This window comes from Chionomys nivalis, chromosome 1 (assembly GCF_950005125.1).
Source record: "Chionomys nivalis chromosome 1, mChiNiv1.1, whole genome shotgun sequence".
NCBI classification, from domain to species: Eukaryota; Metazoa; Chordata; class Mammalia; order Rodentia; family Cricetidae; genus Chionomys; species Chionomys nivalis.
The window spans coordinates 23,665,943-23,692,660 of record NC_080086.1 but is presented as its reverse complement, the minus strand read 5'-3'; the positions used below and the strand labels follow the sequence as shown (position 1 = coordinate 23,692,660).

The 26,718-nt window shown below is 46.2% G+C and overlaps 1 protein-coding gene across 5 annotated transcripts in view; it reads left to right on the top strand.

The window, feature by feature from the left end:
- Parp11 (poly(ADP-ribose) polymerase family member 11) overlaps positions 1–3,392 on the top strand; it is a 38,647-nt gene extending 35,255 nt beyond the window's left edge. For 4 of the 5 annotated variants that reach the window (XM_057774180.1, XM_057774194.1, XM_057774170.1 and 1 more), the window contains one exon: positions 770–3,392. In XM_057774180.1, the coding sequence (XP_057630163.1) occupies positions 770–1,086 (317 nt within the window). In that variant the 3' untranslated portion in view covers positions 1,087–3,392. The remainder of the gene's footprint in view (positions 1–769) is intronic. The other variant, XR_009057388.1, reaches the window with a different exon arrangement.
- Positions 3,393–26,718: the final 23,326 nt, after the last annotated feature.

Below are 26,718 nucleotides of genomic sequence, written 5' to 3'. Positions count from 1 at the left end.
GGATGCTGGGTAAGAGCTACAGGGTGATGGAGGTGGGTCTTGTATTAATCTGTTGCTTTCATTGGTTAATTAATAAAGAAACTGCCTAGGTCCATTTGATAGGCCAACCCTTAGGTGGGTGGAGTAAACAGAACAGAATGCTGGGAGAAAGAAGCCGAGTCAGGAGTCACCATGATTCTCCCACTCCAGACAGACGCAGGTTAAGATCTTTTCTGGTAAGCCAGCTCATGGTGCTACACAAAATATTAGAAATGGGTTAGATCAATATATAAGAGCTAGCCAATAAGAGGCTGGAACTAATGGGCTAGGCAATGTTCAAAAGAATACAGTTTCCGTGTAATTATTTCTGGTAAAGCCATGTGGGCGGCCGGGTGCCGGGGACGCAGCCCCGCTCCTCCTATTACAACAGAGCACAGGCTGAGGAAGGGTACAGCTAAGAAGGACGACCTCCGGTGAAATCCAGACCTGCCGCACTTCTCACAATGGGATGGTTTTGTATTTTGTTTATTGGATTTCCTTGCAAACTCTTGGAAACACAAGTGTGGCACTTAGTTTATCCAAGGCACAGGAGGGCACTAGTAAGGCCTGGTACATCCATAGTTGCCTCATGTGGTGAGCATGGGAATTGTGTCCTGTTTTTTAGGTGTGCAGAGGAGGAGGTCCCACATCTGTCCCTGTGGTACGACTCGTGTCTGTTCTCCTGTCAGTCAGAATGTTGTCCCTGCATTTCGTTTTTTCTCCCAAGTAACTTTGGCCCTTTCCGTTGCAGGAACCTATTTTGCTAGAGATGCCGCGTACTCCAGTCGCTTCTGCAAAGATGACATCAAACATGGTAACACGTTCCAGATTCACGGGGTCAGCGTGCAGCAGCGACATCTGTTCAGAACCTATAAATCCATGTTCCTTGCTCGAGTACTAATTGGGGATTACATAAACGGAGACTCCAAATACATGCGACCTCCTTCCAAAGACGGGAGCTATGTCAATCTGTATGACAGCTGTGTGGATGACACCTGGAACCCAAAGATCTTTGTGGTGTTTGATGCCAACCAGATCTACCCCGAGTACTTGATAGACTTTCACTGACCCCACTTTCCAGGTGACCCCACTTTCCAGGCTCTGGTCAAAGCTTTGCTCTCTCATTGCAGGCGGATTTGGCCCCCTGTCTTCTAGCCGCTAAATATAAATATTGGATACTTCTGAAACAGATGCGGGAAAGATGCGGCTGCATGTGTAAAGAAGTACCAGCTGTCAGGTTGGTTATGTGTCGTTCTGCTTCTGTCAGTTACAGTTTTGTTAAGACCAATACTGTTGCCGTTTTAACACACAGCAATGAGAGATGACACTTAAAACCAAATGGGTTGGGTCTAATTACCGAAGCCAGGCGGTCTTTAAAGTTCACATGTTTGTGATCAGGTCAGATGATTATAGTTTGTGTTCCCCATTTGGAGAACTGGCCCTTGAGTTTTAACATTATTGTCTGTCAATGAGCTTGTCCCTTTGTTGGTCTTCTGAAGGAGGGGAGGCATTTAAAACTCTGAAGCAGCCCCTGGTGCTCCAAGAAGAAGGAAACAAAGACATTGTCTGCCATGCTGGCAGCCAAGCTAGCAGAAGAAAGACCAAGACAGAGGGCTGCAGTTCCCACCGTTCTCACCTACCTCCCACAGGTGAGCTGACCACGGCTGCCCGTGGTCACCAGCTCACAGTTCAGCCCCCATTGCTCTGTGGTTCCTGCCCCCAAAATGTTTATCTTCTCTTTGTTTTCCAGGCCCTGCAGTGATCATTTCTAAGAGGCTTTATCTGTGTCTGTCCATGCTCCCCCTCCCCCAACACACACACCTGTAGCTGTTCCATGATGATCCCTAAAATCCACATGTCTTAGTAGTTGGGTATCTCTGATTTGAATGATTGTGGAGAGTATGGGATGCTGGGAAGAAGTCTGGTCTCTTTAGAGTAGTGACTGACAGTTTCCAACGCCTGAGCAGCCGTCTAACTTAGAGTTGTGCTCATGGCTTTGTGTGCCTCTCCACTTACCTGCTTTGCTGTCCTGAAGATGAAGTGGACAGCAACAGCTTCTTGCTCGTCCGTGTTCTAGCAGAGGTAAGACAACACCCAGGCGTGGTGCTGTCTAGGTGTTTAAGTATTAGACAAGGAGCTACCTGTCTGATTGTCTTCCCATTGCTTTTTCCATGGGGAAAAGATCACTCCCCAAGCTGTTCACCCAGAACTTTTCCTAACTCTTAACACTGCGATTTGTCTCTGTTGTCCCACCCAGCTTTGGCTCAGAGAAAGTGAGCACAATTTAGCATCTAGAGCCCATGCCCGTATTCTCTTCTGAATTGGGAAGCACCTAGAAAGAATGAATACATGTGTAGAATATGATTGTGGATGGCGATTCTTTCACCTTGGTATATTGCCAGATTTTCCTTATAGCCCCGAATATGTGTAACAGCACAGTGGGCACATAAACAGCACACGGGAAGCTGTGAGCACAATTCTTTGGGAGCTCTCTGGCAGTAATAACTTACTGGCTCCAATGTGTAGGTTCACTATTGGTTTAAAAAGGACAGAAAGGACACATTTTAAAGCCATCAGTGGTCACTGCAGCAGTGCCTGGAGGCGAATTGGCTAGACTGCCTACCTGCTCACCAGAACCATTGTTAGAGGCATTCGGCATTCAGGATCCAACAGTCTCTGCTAGCTAAGTTCATGCGAAGTATTGGAGCCCATCTTCTTTCTAGGCATCTCCCCCGTTGTCCATGCACACTTCTCTCAATACTTGAATGACTGTTGTAGTTGGGGTTGTTTCCTTTTAGACTTGTGTATCCGTGTCAAGGTGACTGAGAAAGCAGGTAGTCTGTACAATCAGTTTCCTTCGTTGGTTTGCATGAGGAAGGCAGGGCACGTCCCAGGGCGGCCATCAGGCAGCACTGCATTGCTGCTGGACTGCCAGCCCCTTTTACAGGAAAGATGTGATTTTGATACATGTTTTAAATATAATAACATAGAATTCACTCATGTTAAACTTTAACTTGTTTTGTCTGATAAATGTATAGTAGAACATTGTTTCCTCTGCTCATTGAGTCCAGTGGAAGGGAAGAGTAAGGGAAGCTATTACGTAGAGATGAGCTGTGTTACAACGGTGGCTGAATAAATCCCATTGAGTGCAAACTTGTCTTTTCCCTGTGTGGAGTCTAGACTTGGGGTAAAAAGAATTGTGTTTATGGAAAACATTTTCCTAAATCTTTTATCTCCCACCAGGAACAGTTGAGATTAGTGGATCATTTTATTTCTAGACTGGTGGTGGTGGCAGTGACAATGGAGAATTCCTATATTTAATGTCTTGAGTGTATTGTTTCCACAATTGTTGATTAAAGTTTTCTGTATCTGGACTTGGCCTCTTGTGTGTGCTATGTGTATTTCTGATTCCTGGGTCTCAGATCTGACTGGGATTTTCCTCTCAAACTTCATAGACTCTCTTGGATTTTGCTGCTTGTATCTGCCATGGACCCTGTCAAGGGACACCTCTTGGTCTTAATTTAGGTTGTTTTGAACAATGACTGATGAAATAACCTGAGGATGAAGTCACGTCCTCTGGCCCGTTAGGAATTATGAACAGATCAAGGCCTGGTCACCGCATCACCCTTCCCTTAAGGGTACAGACCCAGAGGGTAAGTTCTGGGGGTGTGCCAGGTACTGCCAGTTACTAGCTCGCCCAGCTGTCTATGATGCCTTGCTAACAAACAAAGGGCAGCAGGATGGACCCTGCCTACAACTGTGTCTCTTCCTGTCTAAATGCAGCTGGTAGAGAGCAGCATGCGATAGCAGTTCAGTTGACCTTTGGTTGGCAGAAAGCAAGCCATCTTCATGTGACCTTTTCCTGGCTCAGCTAGGCTGTTGAGTCTCCTTGAATGTTTGGAGGGTCATCTGAGAGTCACCTGAGACGTGATCATCCATTGTCCCTGTGGCGTGCTTCCCCAATTTCCTTCCCTCCTTGGCAGAAGGGGATCTTGTTTAGTCATCTTTATTTCATTATTTATTTTGAGATAATGTCTTACTACATAGTCCGTGTGGCCTCAAACTTTGTACACAGCCCAGGCGAGTTAGCTAACTCACAGTCATCAGATTACAGGATCTGCCACCATGCCCAGCCTGCTTTTTATTAATACTAAAAAAAACTTTTGGGAACCTGGAGAGATGTCTCAGTGGTTAAGAGTGCCTACTGCTCTTCTAGAGGACCTGAGTTTGGTTCATGGCACCTACATGGCTGCTCACAGCCATCGTAACTCCAGCTCTAGAGCAGTCCAGTGCCTCTGGAATCCACGGGCATCTGTACTTTTGTGTTCACACCCCCACACACACACACACATATACAGGCATACTCATGCGCACACACCTACTATAACAATAAAAACAAATGTTTAAAAAGTCTTTTTGGGACCTGGTGAGATGAATCAATTGGGAATGCACTTGTCATTCACATGGGGAGACCTGAGTCCAGACTCCTAGAACCTGAGTGAAAAGCCAGGCATGGTGCACATGCCTGCATCCCAGTGCCGAGGAAGTGGAGACAGAGCATCCCTGGGTTTTGCTGGTCCTGTAAACTGATATGGCCGCTCCATGGTATGGTTAAGGGGAAGGTTTTTATTGTAGATCTGAGAGAACATCCAGAGACATCTGGAAGGGTCCAGAGCAGAGAAATAGTGGACTGTACTTGGCCAGCAGACTGAACCTGACCGTAGGAGAAGTAGGAGCAGAGCAGCGACAGAGAGGGGACTGAGGGGGAGGGAGAGATGAAGACAGTAAGGGCAGACAAGGGAGCAGAGTGGAAACAGCAGGCTACAGGGAGAATGAGTAACTGGCCTGGGGAAGCTCCTCAGCTGGGGAAGTTTAGGGTAGGAGGGGAGGGGAGAAGAATCAGGATGCCAGTGTGGACTCTTAAATGTGTAACAGATACTTGTGATGCTGAGGAAACCTGGAGGTCAGCATGTGCTTTGGTGTGCTAATAGGCACCACTGTAGCCATTTGTCCCTTTGCCAGTGATAAGGGATATGGTTCCAGCTTCACAAGTTCCCTGAGGAATGCTGGCTTTTGTCTAACTGCCAGAATTTGGGGAAATGGAGTTTCCATTGATCCTGACATTGGTCAGCTGCTTCTGCTGAGTCAGTGAGCTTTAGGTTCAATGAGAGACCCTGCCTTAAAGAATAAGGGGAAACTGATAAAGACACCTTAAGTCTACCTTTGGCAGTCTTCCGCATGCATGCATATGCACATGTACTCACATGCACACCTTCAGATGCACACACACAAAAATGCATACACACCCAAATGCTTTTGCTTAAGATGAGAGATAATTAATATCTCAGTGAAATTGTATCTTCAGAAAGAGAGGAAACATAAAAGTCATGAAAGGCGGCAAAGAGAGTTTGCTAAATTCCAAGTTGCATGGCTGCACATTGGGAGTTAACTGGAAGCCAAGTCCCTGTAGCCTGCAGCGCCGAAGAGTGGGAGCCAGGCAATTAAAGAGGAGAAAAAGGGCAGGAAACTTAGATCAGTCACAGGCAGAACCTGCTGTCTGGTGTTGGGAACCCCATAGGCACCTCCTTCTTGGGATGGAGCAAGCCCAGGTCCGTAAGGAAAGGATGGAGTAGAGAGAGCAAACAAATGTTCTGGAGTCTCATTGTCTTGTCCAGACTGGCCTCAAGAAATCCTCCTGCCACAGCCTCTGGAGTAACCAGACTAGAGGTATCAGCCACCATGTCTGAAAATGGTTTTGGTGGGGAACATCAGCAATGTGGTGTGTGTGTGTCTGTGTGTGTATTAAACTTTTAATGTTTACTTTTATTTATATCTGTGTTGAAATATATGCCTCGTGTATTCAGGTGTCCTCAGAGGAGGGCATTAGGGTCCTCTACAGGGGTGAGGAACCACCTGTTGTAGGTGCTGGGAACTGAACTCGGGTCCTCTAGAAAAGTGACAAGAGCTCCTGACAAGAGCCACGGTCCAGCTCTGCTGTCACTTGGTTGTGACCCTTCTTTTAAAAAGATCTCTTCACATGATACCTCCTAAGAATCTTGGTGATACATAGCCCACACCACTTCCCCCACCTGGGCAGTAGGTGAAGACCTGGACATACCAAAGAAATGAAGTAGACCATGATCTGAGAGCTTCAGGTTTCCCGTGGGTGAGAATCACAGGGAGGGCCAAGCCCTGAATCCTAAGGAAGGATCCACTGGATAGCTTGTGTCTTTACTTTTTCCCAGGGTAGTTTCCCTTCTCACCCCATCTGAGGGAAGGACAGAGAACTCCCTGGAGTCTAGGCAGTCTCCCTCTCTACTCTGCCCTTTCCCTTACAGACCTGGGCTTGCTCTGTCCCAGGAAGGAGGTGCCTATGGGGTTCCCAACACCAGACAGCAGGTTCTGCCTGTGACTGATCTAAGTTTCCTGTCCTTTTTCTCCTCTTTAATTGCCTGGATCCCGTTCTTCAGCACTGCAGGCTACAGGGACTTGGCTTCCAGTTAACTCTCACTGTGCAGCCCTGTAACTTGGAATTTAGCATTGGTCTTGCTCATTTCCAAGGGGTTTCTCACGAGAGCAGAACATGGGTTTTATGCCAAAGACATCGGTATTTCCTGCAGCTTCCTAGCTTTGCTGTGCCCTCCACTGAGCCATCAGACAGCAGGCTGCTTGCTTCTTCCTTGGCGGATGCTGACTCCACTGTGATGTAGCTTAACAGAGTCCCAGTTCAGAATTGAATTCAACTCGCTTTGCTGTGTTAATTAGAAATCCAGATGGCTCGCCTTGTATTTTTCCATCCCTTTTTAAAAATACCTTTTCCTGTGGGTCTTATTACACCGCATTGTCTCCTAAATACCAGGGAAGCAGCAGACTTTATAAGCTACACTTGATTAAGACTCTCAGAGAATCTGCGGCAAACCTGCTCCCTCCACTTAAATCAGGTACCAATTTGGGAGCCAGCTGATCTGAATTTTATTTCTGGCTGTACTGTTTGGCTCGGTGTGACCTTGGATAACTTGCCAGAAGGCAAAGGTGAAATTGATGAAAAAAAACAAGCAGGAAAAGGCCAAGGCTCTGGGCCCTCAGCTGGATGTTGCTCCGTGCTGTCTGTTCGGCAGGAGCATTCGCCAGTTTGGGCAAAAAAATACAGCTGGAGGCACCATGGAATGTGCAGAGAAGGAGTGCTTGGTTTTAAATATTGCTGTTTGAGTTACTGACTTGAGTTCATTAAAAAATCATTAAATGCATTTTGATTTGGATCGGGATGGAATTCCGGCAAGGACTTAAAAGAAAGACTGCCCTGGGTCTCATTCAGAGCCTGCCACTCAGCAGCCTCCCATGCCTGCAGAGTCCCAACTCTGGGCTCCTCTCTGTAGGGTGCCAGGTGGGGAACCCATTGAACCAGGTCTGTGCTCTCATATTAGCAAGGAGGACATGCAGCCAGACATCACGCTTGCCACCGTGAAGTGACAGTCACTGGCCACCTGGAGAGCCTGGGACAAAGGTGGTGTGCAACTTACTCCACAGAGATCTTTAAAAAACAGTGTGTGTGTGTGTGTGTGTGTATGTGTGTGTGTGTACATGTTCTCACATGAATGCAGGTTGTGCAAGGGGGCCAGAAGAGGGCGCCAATATCAGATCCCCTGAAGCTGTAATTATAGGCAGTTTCAGTAAGACATGGGTGCTTGGAACTGAACTCCAGTCCTCTGCACATGTTTCTAACACCAAGCCAGCTCCCCGGGAGGACTTTTAAAACTTTGCTTACTGTAATGTAAAAATTAAAAATGCTGCAGGATCCCCAGTGGAGACAGGCTGATCTTCAGCTTCCTGCCTGAGTTCTCTTTTCCGTCTCCCTCTCAAAGAGGCAGCTTCTGCCTCTCCCTTCTCTCCCCCCTTCTCTCTCTCTCTCTCTCTCTCTCTCTCTCTCTCTGCTCTTCCCCTTCTCCCTTCCCCCTCCATAACCCACTGAATAAATATCCAACCTCACTCTGCATGGTGTGCCTATCCATGTCTCTCTCTCTCTTGCCCCCCACCCTATCCTGGACCAGCCACTGCTCGGGGACTTGCAGCCGTCCCTGCCTGGGACTGGCTGCTCTTGGGACCCCCTGCCCACTGCCTGCCACCACATGGCCTGCTGCCTGTCGCCGCCGGGGATCCTGCAGCATTTTTAATTTTTCCATTATATTTACTATTCTTTCATACCATAGAAAATGTTAGGCAACCCCAGGTGTATAGTTACATTAAATAGGTATACAAATCAAATGTGTACTGATAATCATAAATAGATTTATTTTCAAACAATTCTGTGGGATACATATAATCTTACCATTTATTAAAGACAAAAGTAGATTTATATACCAACAAAATGAAAGTGTTTACTTTTGCATAGACAAGTAAACCTGGGCTAAATCCTCAATACTGCAGGATGTGGCACATGGTTAGCACTGTTCAGTCAATCAATATTTTGATTTGATAAACGTCAGTGCTGAGAATTCCGCTTTGCATAGCTGGGTAGCACAGAATGGACAGCAGTCTGTTTAGGGCCGGCTATTTTGGAAATTGCCGGAAATTCTGTCTGAATCCAAGGCCAAAATGTATTTAATGAACTCAAGTCAGTAACCCAAACAACAGTTAAAATTAAGCAGTTCTAACACAGTCCTATCCAAAGACAAACCAATCTGAGCTCTCTTTGCTGAACAACAGTGGAAGGGAAGTAATGAAAGTTCTTGTTTTCCATACATTAAGTCATCATGTTTCTGTAATTTCAGGGAACTTTGTATAACACCATGGGGTATATGAGAGAGGAGAAGGCATCCTGTAATGAGGGCTGGGGAGATCATTCAGTGGTTAAGAACACTGGATACTCTGGAAGAGGACCCAGGCTTGATGCCTAGCACTGACATGGCTGCTCACAACCTTCTCTACTCCAGCCTCTGGAGGGCACCAGCAAGAACATGGTACATACACATGTACATGTACATATCCACAGGCAAAACACCCATATACATAAAGTCATTTTAAAAAGAGCACTGTAATGTATGACATCGCAGATGTGAGCCGAGGTGTGGCAAGCAGCGTTTACCAGCATCTCATGGGGCATCAGCTTCAGACGCTGCAAAGTGTGATGCTGTGTGTGCAGAACAGGAGCCGTGGTGATGCCATATGGCATCCGAAGTACCTCGGCTCATAACACATCTGATTTTGAACTAATCTTTGATCTTTGTATGTTTGCAAACATCTTACCGTATTTTCCACAACCATCACATTTGTTTGTATAACTCTGATGCTCACATTCCCTTAGAAGGCCTTATATGGAGTCACTGCCACAGTTTCTGAGAAAATGAGTCCTGGGGAATGAGAAGTTTCCCTGGGGAGTGGCATTGGAATGTAGAGATGGGAAGAAGAAGCTTGGACCCCTGGCCACACCCACCTCATCCACACCCTTGATGAGAAACAAGCTGAAGCTCAAGGTAGCCTGGCCTGTGTTTTTGTTGTGGAACTGAAGGTCTAGAGTAAATAACCCATCACAGTGTCTTGCCGCCAACGCCCTGCACCTGCCTAAGGCCTCATTTCCCAGGGAGCTTTGATGAGCACTGAGAAGTTCATCGGGAGAGCAGAAGGGATCCTGTAGATTTTTGGGCAGCTTACTGTCAAGATGTTGATGTGTCTAAGATCAGTCTCAGGCCATCAGCCACACCTTTCTGCTTTGGACACACATTCCTTTCTTGTGTCTTGCAAACTATGTTTATCAAAGTGGTGGCTCAGGAGTCAGGCAGTGGACCAGTAGGCTATACCCTGGCCTTGGGGAGGGGACTGAGCCTCCCTGTGGCAGCGGTGCCAACCCCAGAGAGTGACGAGGAAAAAGACTGTATTACACCTGGAAGGGCTCAGGACGTGTGAGTGTGTGTGTGTGTGTGTGGGGGGGTGATATCAACGACCCTCCTCTTTGGGAAGGATGCTGCCCCAGCCCAGCCCTCACACAGGCTGGCCAGGGCATCTTCCTATAGGAGCCACACAGCGCTTAGAGTCAAGGGCAGACTTTCTCCCCACACCCTGCACATTTGTTCATTCAGTGTCTTTCAGCCAAACCCCACCAGAAGCAACTCTGTAAGCTAATCAGATCAGCCTTAATGCTTACCACAGCAAAGGGGACACGGGACACACACCAGGAGCATTGTGGGTATTCCAGAAAGGAGAATGGGGAAATTTTCAGGAGGGGTCTTGTGGTTTGTGGGTGGTCTGGGTAGCTGAGATTTCACATTAGATGGATACTATCAGAGAGCCCGATTTGATGTGTCTAAGTGTCAGCTCAGAAGTCTGGCTCCAGATGAACTGTCATTGATAAGAGCAGACATTTAACATTTGCCTTCGGTGGTGAGTGCCACAGTGACCTTATTTGTGTCTGCTTAGACAAAATTAAGTGGTGTCCTTGCCTTGTCTCAATTCCTCGTGGGCTCAGTAACCTTGTCTGTCTGGGGTGTTTTTGAGTTTGGGGTGTCAGATGGCTCAGCAGTGAGTGCCAGGCCATTTCCAAATGTCAGGGCTCTTTTGTTTTGTCCTTGTTTTTCTTTCTCTACTTATCTTTTTTATCAGCTATTTTTCTCCCTACGTGGAATTATAGGTGAGTCTGTTCATTCACTCCACAAAGGGCTTTGTCCTGCGCACGTCACTACGATGCACATACCCAGGCCTGCCTGGTAGAACTCCAGGTGTAGAAGAGGGAAGAGAAAGAGGGTGTTTGGTCACCCAGCCGCTCTGCTAGTGTCCATACCTTGCCTAACTCTCCACAAGACTCTATGTCCAGATTCTCCCCAGGTAGGAGGCTCCTGCCTGCTGAGGACCACACTGAAGAGTTAGTGCATTCATTCCTGGATCTGTAATCTCTCCCCTTGTGCATTCTAACACCGGGACCCAAGTCTGCCCTCAGGAGAGTTCCCAGTGTTTGCTATGGTTTCTCTGCATGGTTACTCCATGGGTGATGACCTGTTTGCTCCCCGTGACTCTAATGGAACACTGCTCAACAGAAACTCAGGACGGGAGAAAAGGGTCCGTTCCATCTCACACTCCTGTCACCGAGGAAAGTCGGACCAGGAACCCCAGGAGGCAGGAGCTGAAGCAGAGGCCACGGAGGAGTGCTGCTTACTGGCTTGCCTCAAGGTTACCCTATAGCTACCAGGACCACCTGCTCAGTGGTGGCATCACCCCCAGTGGCTGGCTCCTCTCATGTCAATCTTTAATCAAGAAAATGTACCACTGATTTGCCTACAGCCAAACTGATGGAAGCAATTCTCAATTGGCATTTCTTCTTTCCAGATGATGCTAGCTTGTGTCAAGATGATAAAACAAACAAACCCTAACCAGCGCGGGTAATGGGTGACACAAACCAACCATGATGTCCTGCCTACCCTTATTACAGTCTTCTCAAAAAGAAGGCTTTATTTTTCAAGAAAGAAATTTTTTTAAGTAATTTAAAAAATTTTTCTCTGTGTACATGTACACAAGAGTGTGTGTGTGTGTGTGTGTGTGTGTGTGTGTGTGCTGTATGCCGTGTGTATCCAGGTGCCCCAGGAGGCCAGAAGAGGCCATCCGATCACAGGTGGTTGTGAGCGACCCAATGTAGCAGGTCCTCTGGAAGAGTAGCATCTTAACCGCTGAACTACCTTTCCAACCCCAAAAGGACATTTTAATTAGGTACACAATTTGACGTTGATCACATCTTCTGACTGGTTTTACGGTTTGGGTTTGTTTTGCCTGGTTAAAACGTTAAAGAAGGGAATAGGCTTTCAGACAGGTATCTAGACAAGTTCGTGCTGTGAGAGCAGCATCCACTAGGTGGCAGCATTTAACTTGTGAACCGAGTCAGCAACCCCCCCCCCCCCCCCCGAAGATTAACGAACGACTCTCCAGAAACCATCTAGTCCATTTCCTGCCATCAAGCTGCAGAGCCTTGCTTGTTTTGCCTGAGTTGTGTGTTTATCCCATTTATAGAACTTACTGGGGGAACTGAACCCTGCCCTAATAATAACCCAGCCTCATAGTTGTCAATCTGGCCAGTTGAGTTTTCTTAAACCACCTCATATACTAAATACCACCTGAGTTCACTTGTGTGCTTTCCTCATGTGAGACATGATTGAACCCAGAAAAATGTTTCTGGCACTTTCTGAGCCAGTGAACAATGTGTTTGCTGTCTGTGAGTCGCCTGTCCTCCAAAAAGCCGTCCTCCCTCTGTTCCTCTTTAATCCATCAGTCTTCTTCCCAGGACTGCTTATGGCGCTGCCCCTTGACTTCAGTTAAAGAGCCCACAGGCTTTACCATCCTCCTGATGCAGAGAAGACACCAGGTGCTGGGTTTCCCACTCAGCAGCCCAGAGCCCCTGGGCTCTCAGGTTGCACGTTCCGTGCCACGTCAACCTCCCTCGCTGAGGTGTCAAACCTGGGCAAGCTAAAATGTTTAAAGCTGTGGTGTGTGTGTGTGTGTGTGTGTGTGTGTGTGTGTATTGTTCCTCCGAAATGGAAGCAAGATGAAGTCGTTTGCCACAGCCAAGAACTGAGTGTCTGACATTTCCGTGTCAGAGCCAGGCATAAGTCCCTCCCCTCCCCTTCCTGTATCTTTTTTTCCTCTTACTGTGATCTTACTCGCTTTGTGCCTTGGTTGCTCTGTGGCCATGCTGCCTCACTTCATAGCAGTTAGTGCTGAAAAGCCAGGTACCCCAATCTGGCCCTGGCACCTGTCAGAGCGCCCTACTTACAGACCCTGATTTACGACTTACCAGTCGAGTAAAAGTTGACCTGATTTTCGGAACGGCTGCTTCTTCACCCCTTAGTGCTGTTGGAGATGCCGGAGGCTATTTGAGGGTGCGAAGCCCTTGGCACGGGGTCTGACACTTGCTAGCTGCTCAGTACTTAGTGGGACTATTCCAAGAACAGGGCCTCTGTGGAGCGATGGTTAAAGGCCCAGAAGGTCTGGAGAAGCTGGTGTGTGAAATCTCCCATCCGTCTGTCCCTTCGAGACAGTATGGATGATGGGATGCAAGGGAGAAACGCTAAGCCAGAGAAAGGTCAGGCAGCAGAAACTAGAGCAGAAGTGAACTTCAGGGCCCTGCCTGTCCACACCCCTAGCATTGAGACATATACCTTACCCATTCCAGAGAGTGGACAGCAGGCAGGCTTGGTCACGGGTATGAAGAGTGTGGACGGGCCTGCAGCTTTAAACTGCCTACAGTGGCGGGAAACCACTTCTCACAGCGTCTGGAGACTTGTACCAGATGGCTCAGGGTCTTAGTGGCGTTCTTCTGGAAAGTCCTGGGCTGTGCCTCTATGGCAGCTCCCCAGTGCCTCAGATATCCACATTTACGTAGATGGTTTTAGAAATACTTAGATTAACTTGGATCTAATCCTGGCTCTTCTATCACCCCCTTGTCCCGAGCCCTGGTTCCACATCAGTTAGTTGAAGGGTGGGCTTCGCTGTCCCTCTCAGATATAATTTGCTGTGACACACAGCTTTTGCCCCCTCTACCGCGGTGATTCACGGTGGGATTAAGACAGTAATCCAGCAGAGAGCCTAGTTTTTGTAGTCATTCTGGTTTAGGTCAGACTTGGGCCATAAAAATGGAGAGCAGACAAAACCCTGGTGTGCGAAATACTCCAAACTAAAGGTTCAGTCATGGAGGATGCTTCCAGGGTAGCCTCCTGGGTGATTTCTAGAGAACAATGGTTCTCCCTCTTGCCAGAGTTGGAGAAGTCTACTCCATTCTAACCTGAGGATTAGACCAGAAGGGTCACAGGGCCGTAGCACCACTTATGATTGCTTCCACAGTGTTCATCTGGAACCTTTGCCTCTCTTTAACAGCTGAGCCATCTCTTCAGAAGATTAGGTGACCACAGGCAGAAAACAGTCACAGAGGTATTTGAATTTTGAGAAAATGTCCCCAAATGTGTTATAAACACAGCAGAAGCTGCAATTGACTCTGCTTGTTGGTGAAAAAGAAACCGCAGTGGGGATACTGTAGTGGGCTTATAGGACATCATGCCTTCATCATCCATGCGGAAACAAATGAGGGCGGAGCCAAGGACAAGCCTTATTTAATAGCAATGTGCAGAAGGCTGCCTTTAGCCAGTGAAACCAGCAAAGGTGCCCATTGGACCTTCTGTTTCCTGCTGGTCCTGGGTATCCTGAGGCTGGGTTAACCCTTGCCGTGGTCTGGTTATTATGAACCAATACATTACTGTTTCTAAGATGAGGATTGTGCTACAAGCCTGTATTCCCAGCTCTCAAGAGGCTGAGGTGGGAGGTTCATGAGTTCAAGGCTAGCCTAGGCTACATAGTTCCAGGGTAGCTTTGAGGTTATCCTGAGACTCCTTTGCCCAAGCTGGTTTGGGTTTCTGACACATTCAACCAAGAGTCCTGACTAGTGAAGTCAGGAAGACAGCTCTGATTTTGACATAGTACATTTCAAAAAGACCCCCTGAATAATTGAGCACAACAGAAAATCCAGAAAGCCTAGTAATTTTCCCTCATTTCTGGCTTCTAGGTTTTGCATAGATATATAATATCATGTCTGTATGGCATGAAAGTAGAAACGAATCTGTCTGGAGCAGTGGCTCTCAGCCTTCCCAATGCTGCGATCCTTTAGTACAGCTCCTCATGTTGTATTCTCCAACCATAAAATTATTTTCATTGCTACTTCATAACTGTAAATTTGTTACTGTTATGAATCATAATGTAAACATCGGTGTTTTCCGATGGTCTTAAGCAACTCCTGTGAAAGGATCATTGGACCCCAAAGGGGGTCTTGACCCATGGCTTGAGAAACACTGGTCTAGAGGAACAAAGCAGGCTAAGAAGGAAAGGGAGAAGAAAGGAGAGGAGGTTGAACATGTTCGGCATTCATGTATGTACTTAAAAAATAAAGTTTTAAAATGGTAAGGATAACTGTCTGTGTATGTGTCTCTGTATGATAGATAGATAGATAGATAGATAGATAGATAGATAGATAGATAGATAGACAGACAGATTGCAGATTGCTTTGAGGAAAGACCAAGGCCCTCCTACTATATCCAGGCTAAGCAAGGTATCCCTCCAAAGAGAATGGGTCCCAAAATGCTGGTACAAGCAGTGGGGATAAATCCTGGTGCCACTGCTGGTGGCCCCGCAGTCTTCCCCAGCCATATGACTGTCACCCACATTCCGAGGGTCTTGCTTGGTCTCCTATGCTGCTTCCTTCCCTGTCGGGCCAGAGTTGGTGAACTCCCATTAGCTCTGGTAAGCTGTTTCAGTGGATAGCCCCATCATGGTCTTGATATCTTTGCTCATACTCTTACTCCTCCCAACAGTTACATTTCTTAATTGATGATTTATTTGTGTGTGTGTGTCCCTGTGCAGGCTGGCTAGGAAAAGGTGGCAAGCATCCTGGAGCTGGAGCTGGAGTTGCAGGCAGTAAGAGCAACTGACAAGTGCGCTGGGATCCCAGCTCAGGTCCTCTAGAATAGCAAGTGCTCGTAACTGCTGAACCGTCTCTCTGGCTCCCACGGTTTTATTTTAGAGCCTAAACAAAGACTTTTCTATTGGCTCAGATTTATTTCTTTACACAAAAGATCGTAGCACAGCTCATGGGTTAGTCGCTGGAAACACAGCAGCCCTCAAACAGGGAAGGGTTAAATTTCATATAATCCACATATGACACAGGGTCACATGTCTATGAAAAGCATCAGTCTGAAGAATAGTTGATGTCATGGCAATGTGCTCACGATACACCATTAGGAAAAATTCAAGGTTCAAACTACATGTAATACTAACAGGTCCAAATTCCTCCCACGGGAAGGAAGGAAGTGTTCCTGTCAAATTTTGTCTGACTTGGATTAACTGATGAGTCCATCTTTAAAAAATACTTTTTCACCTTAGTTTTTCCCCAGCCATCTTTCATGCCTTTGTGTCGACCAAAAATTGGTTCACTAAATAGGACATAAAAGTGCTCACGCCATCGGGGAAATAGAAAGGAGACGTTGGGGAATGCCCTGCATTTGGGGTCAAAGTAACCCAGAACTGCCTAGAAGTGCTATTGAATGATTACTCTATTACAGTGCATTACTTGGAAAGGCACCTGGGCTGAAAGCCTCTTAAAGGGCCCCATTAGGGGCTTGGAGCTCAGTGGTAGAGTTTGCTTAGCATGTGCAAAAGCACGGAGTTCCACCCCCTCCCCCCAAACCAAAAAGATTCATCTGTCTCCCCAACGCTTGCCAGGCTTGATGCTTTAGTTTGGTTCGTCATCTCAGAGTGCTCTGTGCCAAGGCTTAAACAATAGAAACCCACTCTCCTTGGTTCCAGAGGCTGAGAAATGCAAGTTCAAGGTGCTGGAGAGTCTAGTAGTGTGTGGTGAGGGTCTTCACCCAGGTCCTTGACATCTCCTAGAAAGGAAAGACGCACCTATGTCTCCTAGAAGGGCAATAATGTCATTCATGAATACTCTTCATGGCCTCATGACCTTCCCGAACTACCTCATGGGGAAGTACGGCTTCGACATAGAATATTGGGAATGACACTGGAACTCAGGCCATCATGAGCATTTTTGCCCTGATTCTGACAGCTTGCCTAGCAGTTCAAACTCTGAATTCCCTTGTGTCCCATTGTATGATTTCAACCAAGACCTGTAACCGAAGCTGCTGTCTCCCCCTCTACAAAATGGGATTTTCTCTTCTGGAGGTCTTCATGTGGTACAAACAAGACACCCTTGCATTCTGCTGCCAGAGAAGACAAGTGGATTAGAGTCCAGCTCTTCCATCTTACGAGCTGAGTTCCCGGGGAGAGGATCAGGTGGGAATTCAGCTCCAACCGCACAGTGTGGAGGATAAGAAAGAGAAGCGGGAGAGGAAGATGGGTGTTCTGACAAATCGAGACAGACGGCACCTGCAGACGCTCTTTGTCTGGATGACGGCGAGAGTGATCATCTTACATGTCACGGAAACATTCCTTGTCTTTAACAACCCCTTTGTTTTCATGGAGTTCCTGAAGACAGAAGAGATCCACATGTCTGCACACCATCAGTCAGGGAACAGCTACGTCAGTGACCTTCTGAATACTGCCTGAAGGCTGGTGTCTATAAAACACGGGCTTTCCAGGAGGGGCGTGTGTTAAAATGCAAGCATGCTTTATGGTCAGCATTTTAAAACCAAAGCATTTATGCTCCTTTTCCTCTTCTATTTGCTTTCTTTTCTTTTTCCCCTTAAGTTTCTCTGTGTAGCCCAGGTTATCCTGGAACTCACTGTGTAGACCAGGTTGGCCTTGAACTCAGAGATCCTCCTACCTCTGTCTCACCAGTTCTGGGATTAAAGGCATGAGCCATTAATGCCCAACAGCAAGGCATTTCCTACTTTGAAGTTACTACCCCAGAGACTGATATTCTTGTCCAACAACATTCCATAGTGTAGCTTACGATGTTGACTACCCAAGACATTCTCTCAGGTGATTTAAGAGATGGCAAATCGCCTGAGGTTTCACCCACTGCTCCAGTCTGGTTGTTTCCTTTAAGTTCACGTATCAGAAGCTTAGTCTGCAATGACACAGTGGTGGGAAGTGCCACCTAAGGAGAGGCGTTAAAGCCTGTCACTGTGAAGGCCTTTTGAGATTGTGTTCAGTCCTCCTGCTTTCTGTCATGTGACCATACAGCAGAAAGACCCTCACCAGCGTTTGCTCTTGTTTCAGCCTGGGCTTTCTAGCCTGTGGAACTGTAAATAAGAAAGATCTATACTTACAAGTTCCTCCATCTCAGGCATTTTGCTATAGCAGCACACAGCAGCCCATAGTGCTCACGGTCAGAGTAATCAGTGTGTTGAGGTGTCAGACGGAAGAAGAGGATGCCATGTGCATGAACTTGTGGTCTTTATTGTGGTTTTCTCGGGCTGGAAGGATCAACACAGGTAAGAGAGACAAATTTAGGACTTTGACCAAGTGTGTGATTGGGTAGTTTGAATTTTATCAGGCTCTGGGGCAGGAGAGTGGCCTCTGGTGTTTGGTATCTGGTCCCGTGGTGTTTTGGATAGGGGAAGTGTTGTCTGCCTGCATGGCAGTTAAAGGGGGTCACTGATAGGGGCCTTGGCATTGGTCAGTTTACATGTGGGGGGAAGCCTTTGCTTTTCCAGGAACCAGTGTTGGGGAGGGCAGTCTCCTTGGCCAGCAAGGTTCCCAGGGTGTCAGAGCACCACTGAATAGAGAATGCATGTCTTTGAGTGTGAGATAAAATTAGCATTAAAGTAAAACAGAATCTTAAGTTCTCTCTATTCCTTATTTTGTCACCAATCCTCCCTAAGAAAGTGGTTGGCCACATATGAGGGGAATGATGGGTTTCTCCCCCTTTGGTACCAATTCTGTAAGGTTTTTTTTTTTTGTTTTGTTTTTTTGTTTTGTTTTGTTTTTTGTTTTTCGAGACAGGGTTTCTCTGTAGTTTTGGAGCCTGTCTTGGAACTAGCTCTTGTAGACCAGGCTGGTCTTGAACTCACAGAGATCCGCCTGCCTCTGCCTTTCAAATGCTGGGATTAAAGGCGTGCGCCACCACCACCCGGCTTAATTCTGTAAGTTTTGATAGAGATAACTGTTTGATGGGATGTATTATAGCATGGCCTATTTACTGTTCTTGGGAGAAAAATCACTGGCTACCTGGTAGCTGCTACCCTAATGTCACATCTGTGCCCAAAGGTAATTTTTTTTGTCCCTGCTGATATGTATTCCCATAGGAGCTCATCGTCCATAAAAATGAAGGCTGCATTCAGTTTTCTTGGCAGTCAAGATGGGTCTGACTTCTAGAGCTCTAGAGAAACAGAGTAGCCTCTAGGGGTAGAAGTTCATGTGAGGTAACTCTTTCAGAGAACACAGGGACTCTTAAAGCTAATAGACAGTCTTTATTCACCAGCCAATGGGCTACACGGGGAACTGGCCCAAATTGTATTCTTTGCTTACCATTCTTGGCTTTTTATGCACAAAACCATATTCTGGTAGACAGACTTCATTTAGCAAGAACAGTTAGCAATAAGCAGAGCTACAGAAACCAAAAGGCAAGGTTAGGACATTTAGGGACTTTCCCAGAACTATGGAATATGATGGGTTAGATCTTTGTTCTCGTTTTGGCAGATGTTGGGGATCTATGAGGTCAAAATCGTGCCTTAGTGCTTCTAAATGGCATCGGCTGTGTTGAGGTCTGGGGGCCTGTTACAGTAGGCGATTATTCAGAAGACAATGACCAGTAGCGACCATATCAAGAAGAGCAGAGAAGTCCCCTCGTCCTCAGAGTAAGTATCCCAGGACCGTGGGCGGGCTCCTGAAACACACGGAGCTCAGTTTGACCAGCATCAGTGTTTCTGCTCTTGTCTTCACTCACAAACGTGATGCCTTCCCTCCTCCACTGCACATACTGCTTACTGTGGCCATGGCTTGTCATCGGAGAAACAACAGCAAAATCATCATGAACTTCTTTCCCCTGTTTTGCTGCTTCATAGATAGAAGTTTCTTCTTTCCTATGATCCATTTACTAATTCCAGATGTGATCATTCCCCCCTCTTCCTTATAAAACATCTGGAGCCTCCTATCTTTTCCTTGAACCACTTTACAATTTCTCTTTGGATACACTTTATGGTCACTATTACTGTAATCTAAAAGTCATTTGAACAAAACTGGGTGTGGTGGTGCACACCTATATAATCCCAGCCCTTGGAAGGTAAAGATGAAAGGAAGGGGCAAGAGTTCAAGGTTATCCTCAACTACATAGTAAGTTTCAGGTCAATCTGGGCTACATGAAACCTTCACACACACACACACACACACACAAATACAAATAAGGAAAAGACAAATTACTTGAACAAAACTACTGTGATACTGTGAGTCAATCTTATAATCTGGACAGTTACTGAGTGACTTACCGGTAGGTAACATGTATGATGGGGAAACACTCACATCCCAGGCAAGGCAGTAAAGGGTTTTGCAAGGTTTCCATGGCCAACTCAGGAATGTTGACACTTTATTTTATTTTATTTATTTATTTATTTTGGATTTTTCGAGACAGGGTTTCTCCATAGCTTTTGGTTCCTGTCCTGGAACTAGCTCTTGTAGACCAGGCTGGCCTCGAACTCACAGAGATCTGCCTGCCTCTGCCTCCCGAGTGCTGGGATTAAAAGCGTGCACCACCACCGCCCGGCGACACTTTAAAACTTAGGAATTACTTCTGAAATGTTTATTTTCAAATACTGCATTTTAGTATTTTTCATACTTGGTTGACTGCAAGTTATGGAAAACATGGGAAGCAGAGATAAAAGTGGTGGAGGACTGTTGTAATCAGGTTTTACGTGGAGTTCATTGATGGAGGTGGTTCTTGTATTTTATCTGTTGCTTTCATTGGTTAACTAATAAAGAAAACTGCCTTAGCCCATTTATAGGCCAGCCCTTAGGTGGGTGGAGTAAACAGACAGGATGCTGGGAGAAAGAAGCCGAGTACGGAGTCGCCATGATTCTCCCACTCCAGACAGACGCAGGTTAAGATCTTTCCTGGTAAGCCAGCTCATGGTACTACACAGAATATTAGAAATGGGTTAGATCAATATGTAAGAGCTAGCCAATAAGAGGCTGGAACTAATGGGCCAGGCAGTGATTAAAAGAATACAGATTCCGGTGTAATTATTTCGGGGCATAAGCTAGCCATGAGGGCGGCTGGGTGCCGAGGACGCAGCCCCGCGGCCCCTATTACAACAGAGTGGCACCCAACGTGCTAATGAACTCCATGTAAAACCTGAGAGGGCTTAAAAAGGACAGAAAGAGAATTTAAGACAGCTTTTTGCTGTTTGTGGGTTGCGTGCTGCAAAGAAATTGTCCTGACTCAGCAACAGGAAAAAACTGGCTGTTTTAAAATGCCGGCTTTCTGGGCTGTGCCGCCATTGCGATCTCTGTCTGGCTCCTGCAGGAGACAGAGCTTTTGAATAGAGCATTTGGAGTAAAGTGCTATGATTTGTTTGATGGCAACTAGACTCACTGTATGCCTAAAAGGAAGTCATTTTGTGCTGCGGCTCAGAGGCACAAGCAGCTCCACCACGCTACTGGTGCAATGTACAAGGATCAGAGGCACGAGCGGCTCCGCCATGTTGGACTGGGCGGGGCAAGCAGGCAGTACCTGTTTTTGACCTAGGAATGTCACAGCTTAGATTCTTAAGCGCTTAGCGATTTATAAGCACAAAACAAAGTGCTCCTGGATACTAAAAAAGTTACAGATTCACAATAGAACTGATTCAGACACTGTTGGATGAATGTACATAGGCTTGAGAGAGAGAAAAATATATATATAAAGAATAAAGTTAATGTCTTAAAAAAGGGTAAAGTCTTTAAAGAGACAGAGTACAGATTAAAAAAAATAAAGAAAAATAAGCCACGTAAAAATGGAAAATTCACAGAGAGTCTGGATTCTTTGTATTATTGTGTTTTCTTTAAAATTTTTGACTGTAAAGGAGCTAAGTACAGAGAGACATTTCATTATATGGGCTGCCAAGCTAAACCAGAATGGATATAAGGGTATTATGATTTCAGAATATGGGTCTAAGGATATGATGCTTTGGAGAGGGTCTTCTTTTGTTTTCACAGAGGATGCGACCCTGTGGATTTCGTCTATCCCGATATGGTATGATAGACCACACCCTCCTGAAAGGTTACTGTGAACACCCTCAAAAAATTACTTCACTCAACTGCCAACTGAGATGACCCTGACACAGAGATTATACCATTAACGACGCCCCCATTCAGCAGGAAGCAGTTTGGAGAGAAAAAACTGCGCCCATGTTCCCAAATATGGTTTATAAACGTTATTTTACATTTAAAGGGGGAAATGATATAGATATGAATAATTTGCATTGGTATGGATTATAAGGTCAATTTTGTTATATGTATATGCATATTTCTAATATTGATTAAGGTATTGTGATTGTGTAGTTCATTTAAAAATGTAACGTATATAGGTTGTTAATGGATAATCATCAATAATAGTCAAGCTTGTAGTCATGTTAGTTAGATTTTCTAGATGTGTATAGATATATTTCAGTTAGATAGGCATTCTTCATATCTTTCAAAGGCTACAGAATATGGCATTTAAATGTTTTAATAACTTAGGGCTTTTCATGACAATGAGACACGTCTGCTCCTGGCAGCACCAATCTACTTCAAGAGGATGATGGGCATCGAAGAGGCTCCTTATGGAGTTTGATAGCCATTTGAGCAAGAAACTTCTCTTGCCTGGACTGTTGCATAAACTGGACACAGAGAACCTGCAGAAAAAGGACTGCTGAACTTGCCTAAAGGTGAGATGGATTTTCAGGGTTCCTGACTCATAAAAGAGTCTGCGAGACATTCTGCAGGACACAGCAGAAAGTGACTGAACTGTCTTTGGAATTTTCCTGCTTCATGGAAATGTCTGCTGGATACTATGGGCCTGAAGGCTGAAGATGGATGCCCCAACGGTACAGAGGAACTTTGAGTGACTGTCCAGGCAGTGAAATGTCTCTGTCATTTCTAGAGTTTTGGATCTCTTGTTTGCTTAGGTAATATTATATCCTTCTGGAGTCTTTGATGGAGTTGAAGAATGGATAGATAGTTATAGTTTTCCTTAGTTATGATAAAATAGATATAAATATTATAACTGTAATTCTTGCCTGATAACTGTTTTGCTATATGTAATCTTACTATGTTAAAGTGAAAGCCTTTCTTTTTTGTTTAAACAGAAAAAGGGGAAATGATGGAGGTGGTTCTTGTATTTTATCTGTTGCTTTCATTGGTTAACTAATAAAGAAAACTGCCTTAGCCCATTTATAGGCCAGCCCTTAGGTGGGTGGAGTAAACAGACAGGATGCTGGGAGAAAGAAGCCGAGTACGGAGTCGCCATGATTCTCCCACTCCAGACAGACGCAGGTTAAGATCTTTCCTGGTAAGCCAGCTCATGGTACTACACAGAATATTAGAAATGGGTTAGATCAATATGTAAGAGCTAGCCAATAAGAGGCTGGAACTAATGGGCCAGGCAGTGATTAAAAGAATACAGATTCCGGTGTAATTATTTCGGGGCATAAGCTAGCCATGAGGGCGGCTGGGTGCCGAGGACGCAGCCCCGCGGCCCCTATTACAACAGTTCATTAGCACGTTGGGTGCCACTCTGTTGTAATAAGAGCGGCGGGGCTGTGTCCCCGGCACCCAGCCGCCCACGTGGCTAGCTTATGCCCCGAAATAATTACACGGAAACTGTATTATTTTGATCACTGCCTGGCCCATTAGTTCCAGCCTCTTATTGGCTAGCTCTTACATATTGATCTAACCCATTTCTAATATTCTGTGTAGCACAACGAGCTGGCTTACCAGGGAAGATCTTAACCTGCGTCTGTCTGGAGTGGGAGAATCATGGCGACTCCTCACTTGGCTTCTTTCTCCCAGCATTCTGTTCTGTTTACTCCACCCACCTAAGGGTTGGCCTATCAAATGGACCTAGGCAGTTTCTTTATTATTTAACCAATGACCTTCCTCCATCAGAGGACCCCTTTGCAACACAAGATGTTTTAGTAGACCCCAGAAAGAAACACCTGTTAACACAAGATTGATGGCCAAAGGAAACCTTGCAATGGAGCTCTCCCACAGTAGAAAAGGCGGGCTAGTGATGAGGCAGCCTGCTAGGGTGGGCGAGACACAGAAAGTACCCTGGCTGATCTCTTCCCAGGTACACCTGTACTTGTCCGTACATAAGCTTTTTCAGAGACTTGTTCCAAGGTGACTTCATAACCTTATTGCCTAACAATCTTCATAACAATGCCCGCGTACAATGTACAAGATGCTGTGTATATGGTAGATGCTCAAGAAAGGTTATTTGGAGTAAATGAACTAAATCCAGATAGAAGTTGCCTTCAGAAGCCTTCTGTCTCTCCCTCGCCTTTCTTTTTTCACCTTAAGCATCTTCCTGCCCAGGAATATCCATGAGATCTCTCTCGGTCCTGACCTTGGAGTATGGTGGGTCAGTTTGTGCCATTGCCAAACCATTCTCCTGTCTTTGGAAATGCGAGTTTTAAAAATCATACCTGACTGGGAATTCTGTAACAGTGGGAAAGACTGTGTCTCGTCACACACACACACACACACACACACACACAGAGCGTGCGCACGCGTGCGTGCTGTCTTACCCCACCCTCATCATGCCCCAGGCTTTATTCACACCACCACATAGCAAACAAAGGGAGGCATTGAACGTGGTGAGCTCAAGGTCACAAAGCTAATAGTGATGTAAATCTCCATCTTCCCAACTCCACAGCCCAGCACCCATGATTGCTCCCTTGCAGGATATATATATACACACACACGAAGATTGGAAAGAGAAGAGCCCAGGCAGGTAAATCTCCAAGGGACCAGTGAACCCTGTGGAGTGGAATAAAGGAGGCACACATTGATGTGTGAGGAGCCGAACATTCCACCTACAATCGAGTCAGGCCTGGGGCTGGAGAGATGATGCCTTAGAGTTTACAAGAGCTTGCTTTTTGTGCAGAGGACCCGAGTTCTGTTCCTAGCACCCACATCAGGAAACTCATAATAGTAATGGCTCCAGGGGATCCAACACCCTCTTCTGGGCTCTGTGGGCGTCTGCACAGACATGCACACACACATACAGGCACACACACACACACACACACACACACACACACCAAATACCTAAAACAATTAAAATACCAAACTGTCCTGGTGTTCTGTGGCGCATACCTGTCTAATCCCTGGCTACTACTTACAGCCTGCAGGGTGCAAGGTCCCCATTGTCTACCAGGGCAAGGACATGTCAAGTTCCAGGAGCTTTAGTGGTGCTGAGGGCCCTGCAATTGTTTTCCATCTGTTTAAAGAGTTCATTTTTCACCCCTTTCTGGCATATGACCAGCTGGGAGTGGGACCTCTCTGTCAACAGCATTCTGACAAACCAGTTACCCTCTCCAGCTGCGGCTTGCGCTCACCTTGAACCATCAGAGCCCGTCCCAGAGAGCCTAGTGTGCTTAGCTGCTGTATCAGAAGTGACAATATTTCAACATGAAATGTGATGAAATGTGCTGACCTTCTGTGATGAGTCCTCCCAGTGAGTCTCCTGCCTTCTACCAAACACGAGGTTTCTTTTTATAGAACACAGCCAATCCTCTCCCTAAAGGTGTGCTGCCATTCAGTGAGAAAGGAGGCTGTGATTTGTGTATCATTTCTGGGTTTAAATAACACTAGGGCAACATTCAGCTGAAGTTTGGTTCTTACGGAGCCTGAGAAGACTTGTCTGCTATTCCTTAGAGTGGGCAGTGGCCTGGGTTGCGGTGGGGAGGGAGAAGGGGGATGCAGGCTGATTTTTTGGCGGCTCTAATCTTCCTTTCTGGCTGAGGCAGGATAAAAAGACAAAAAAAACTAAGGGGACATGAAAAGGAAAAGAAGCCCCTTGCCCTGGGATCCAGTTTGCCTTTCTTGTCGAGAGTTCAACACAACTGATAAAACCAAAATGGCCTATAGAAATGATGTGTGTTTTCAGTGTGTGTCTTCGTAACGACATCTCAAGCAAGGATGTGGACGGCAAGTGACCTGTGCTTCTGAGGGCAGACTGTGAAAGTCTACAGTGTTTGCACCATGGGAAGACATGAAAGTCTTACCATGTTAGCGCTCCTCTCTCACCCTTAAATCCAGTGTGCCTCATAAAACCACCTTAACGATTTTGTTCACAAGGGAAATTCTTTAAGATATAAAGAGTAAGTAAGGGGCTGAAGAAATGGTTCCGGGGTTAAGAGCACTACATGAGCTTCCAGGGGACCCAGATTTGACTCTCAGCACCCACATGGCTCAGAACCATTGTAACTCCAGGTTCAGGGGAATCTGATGCCCTCTGCTGGCCTCCTTGGGCACTGCATGCAGTGGTTCACAGACATCCAAGCAAAACAAACACCCATATACACAAAATAAGGTGAAAAGAAAAAGACTCAAACCAGTTCATATATTTTACCTATTTTTAAAGTTGTCTTTTTCTTTCTTTTCTTTTTTGCTTAGCATTTAAACTTTATAAATGATGCCCTCTGAGGAATATAACTTGGAAAGCCACAGGATCACATATAGCCATCAGGAAAAGTGCACCAGGCCTTTCTGGTAATTCTGTCTAAATGCTTGATAAATTCGCTGGCTCTGCTTCACCCTGGGTCCTCTTGAAATCTTCTCTGCAACTTAGTTACAGAGACACAGGGGAAGGAGACTACTTAGGCTGCGGGTGGCTGTGGGGCTGGGTCCTTTCATCTTTACTAACACCACCGTTGCCCTCTCCCATAACTGAGAGTTGATGCGGCGGTAGGGGCTGGAGCTTGGAGTCCCCACTTTGAAAAGATAACCAACTCCAGATATGCACTCATCAGACCTGGGCAGTCTTTGGGGATAAGGCCTGTGATCTGTCATCTCGGCAGAGTCTGGAACTGAAGCTAAGCAGTCTGGGTTTTGGTCCTGCCTGCAGCAGTGGCTGCCTGAGTCGCCTCTCTTATTTTAGTTCCCCCACCAATCAAGCCATGTCTCCTCCAGAGCTGCTGTGTTGATGGCTACATGAGCTCACATGTAAGGAATGCTCGGGATGGAGCCTGGGCCTATGCATCAAGTACCGAACGCCAGGCCTGGAGCATGGTGGGCTCCATGGATATCAGACTAGATATGACA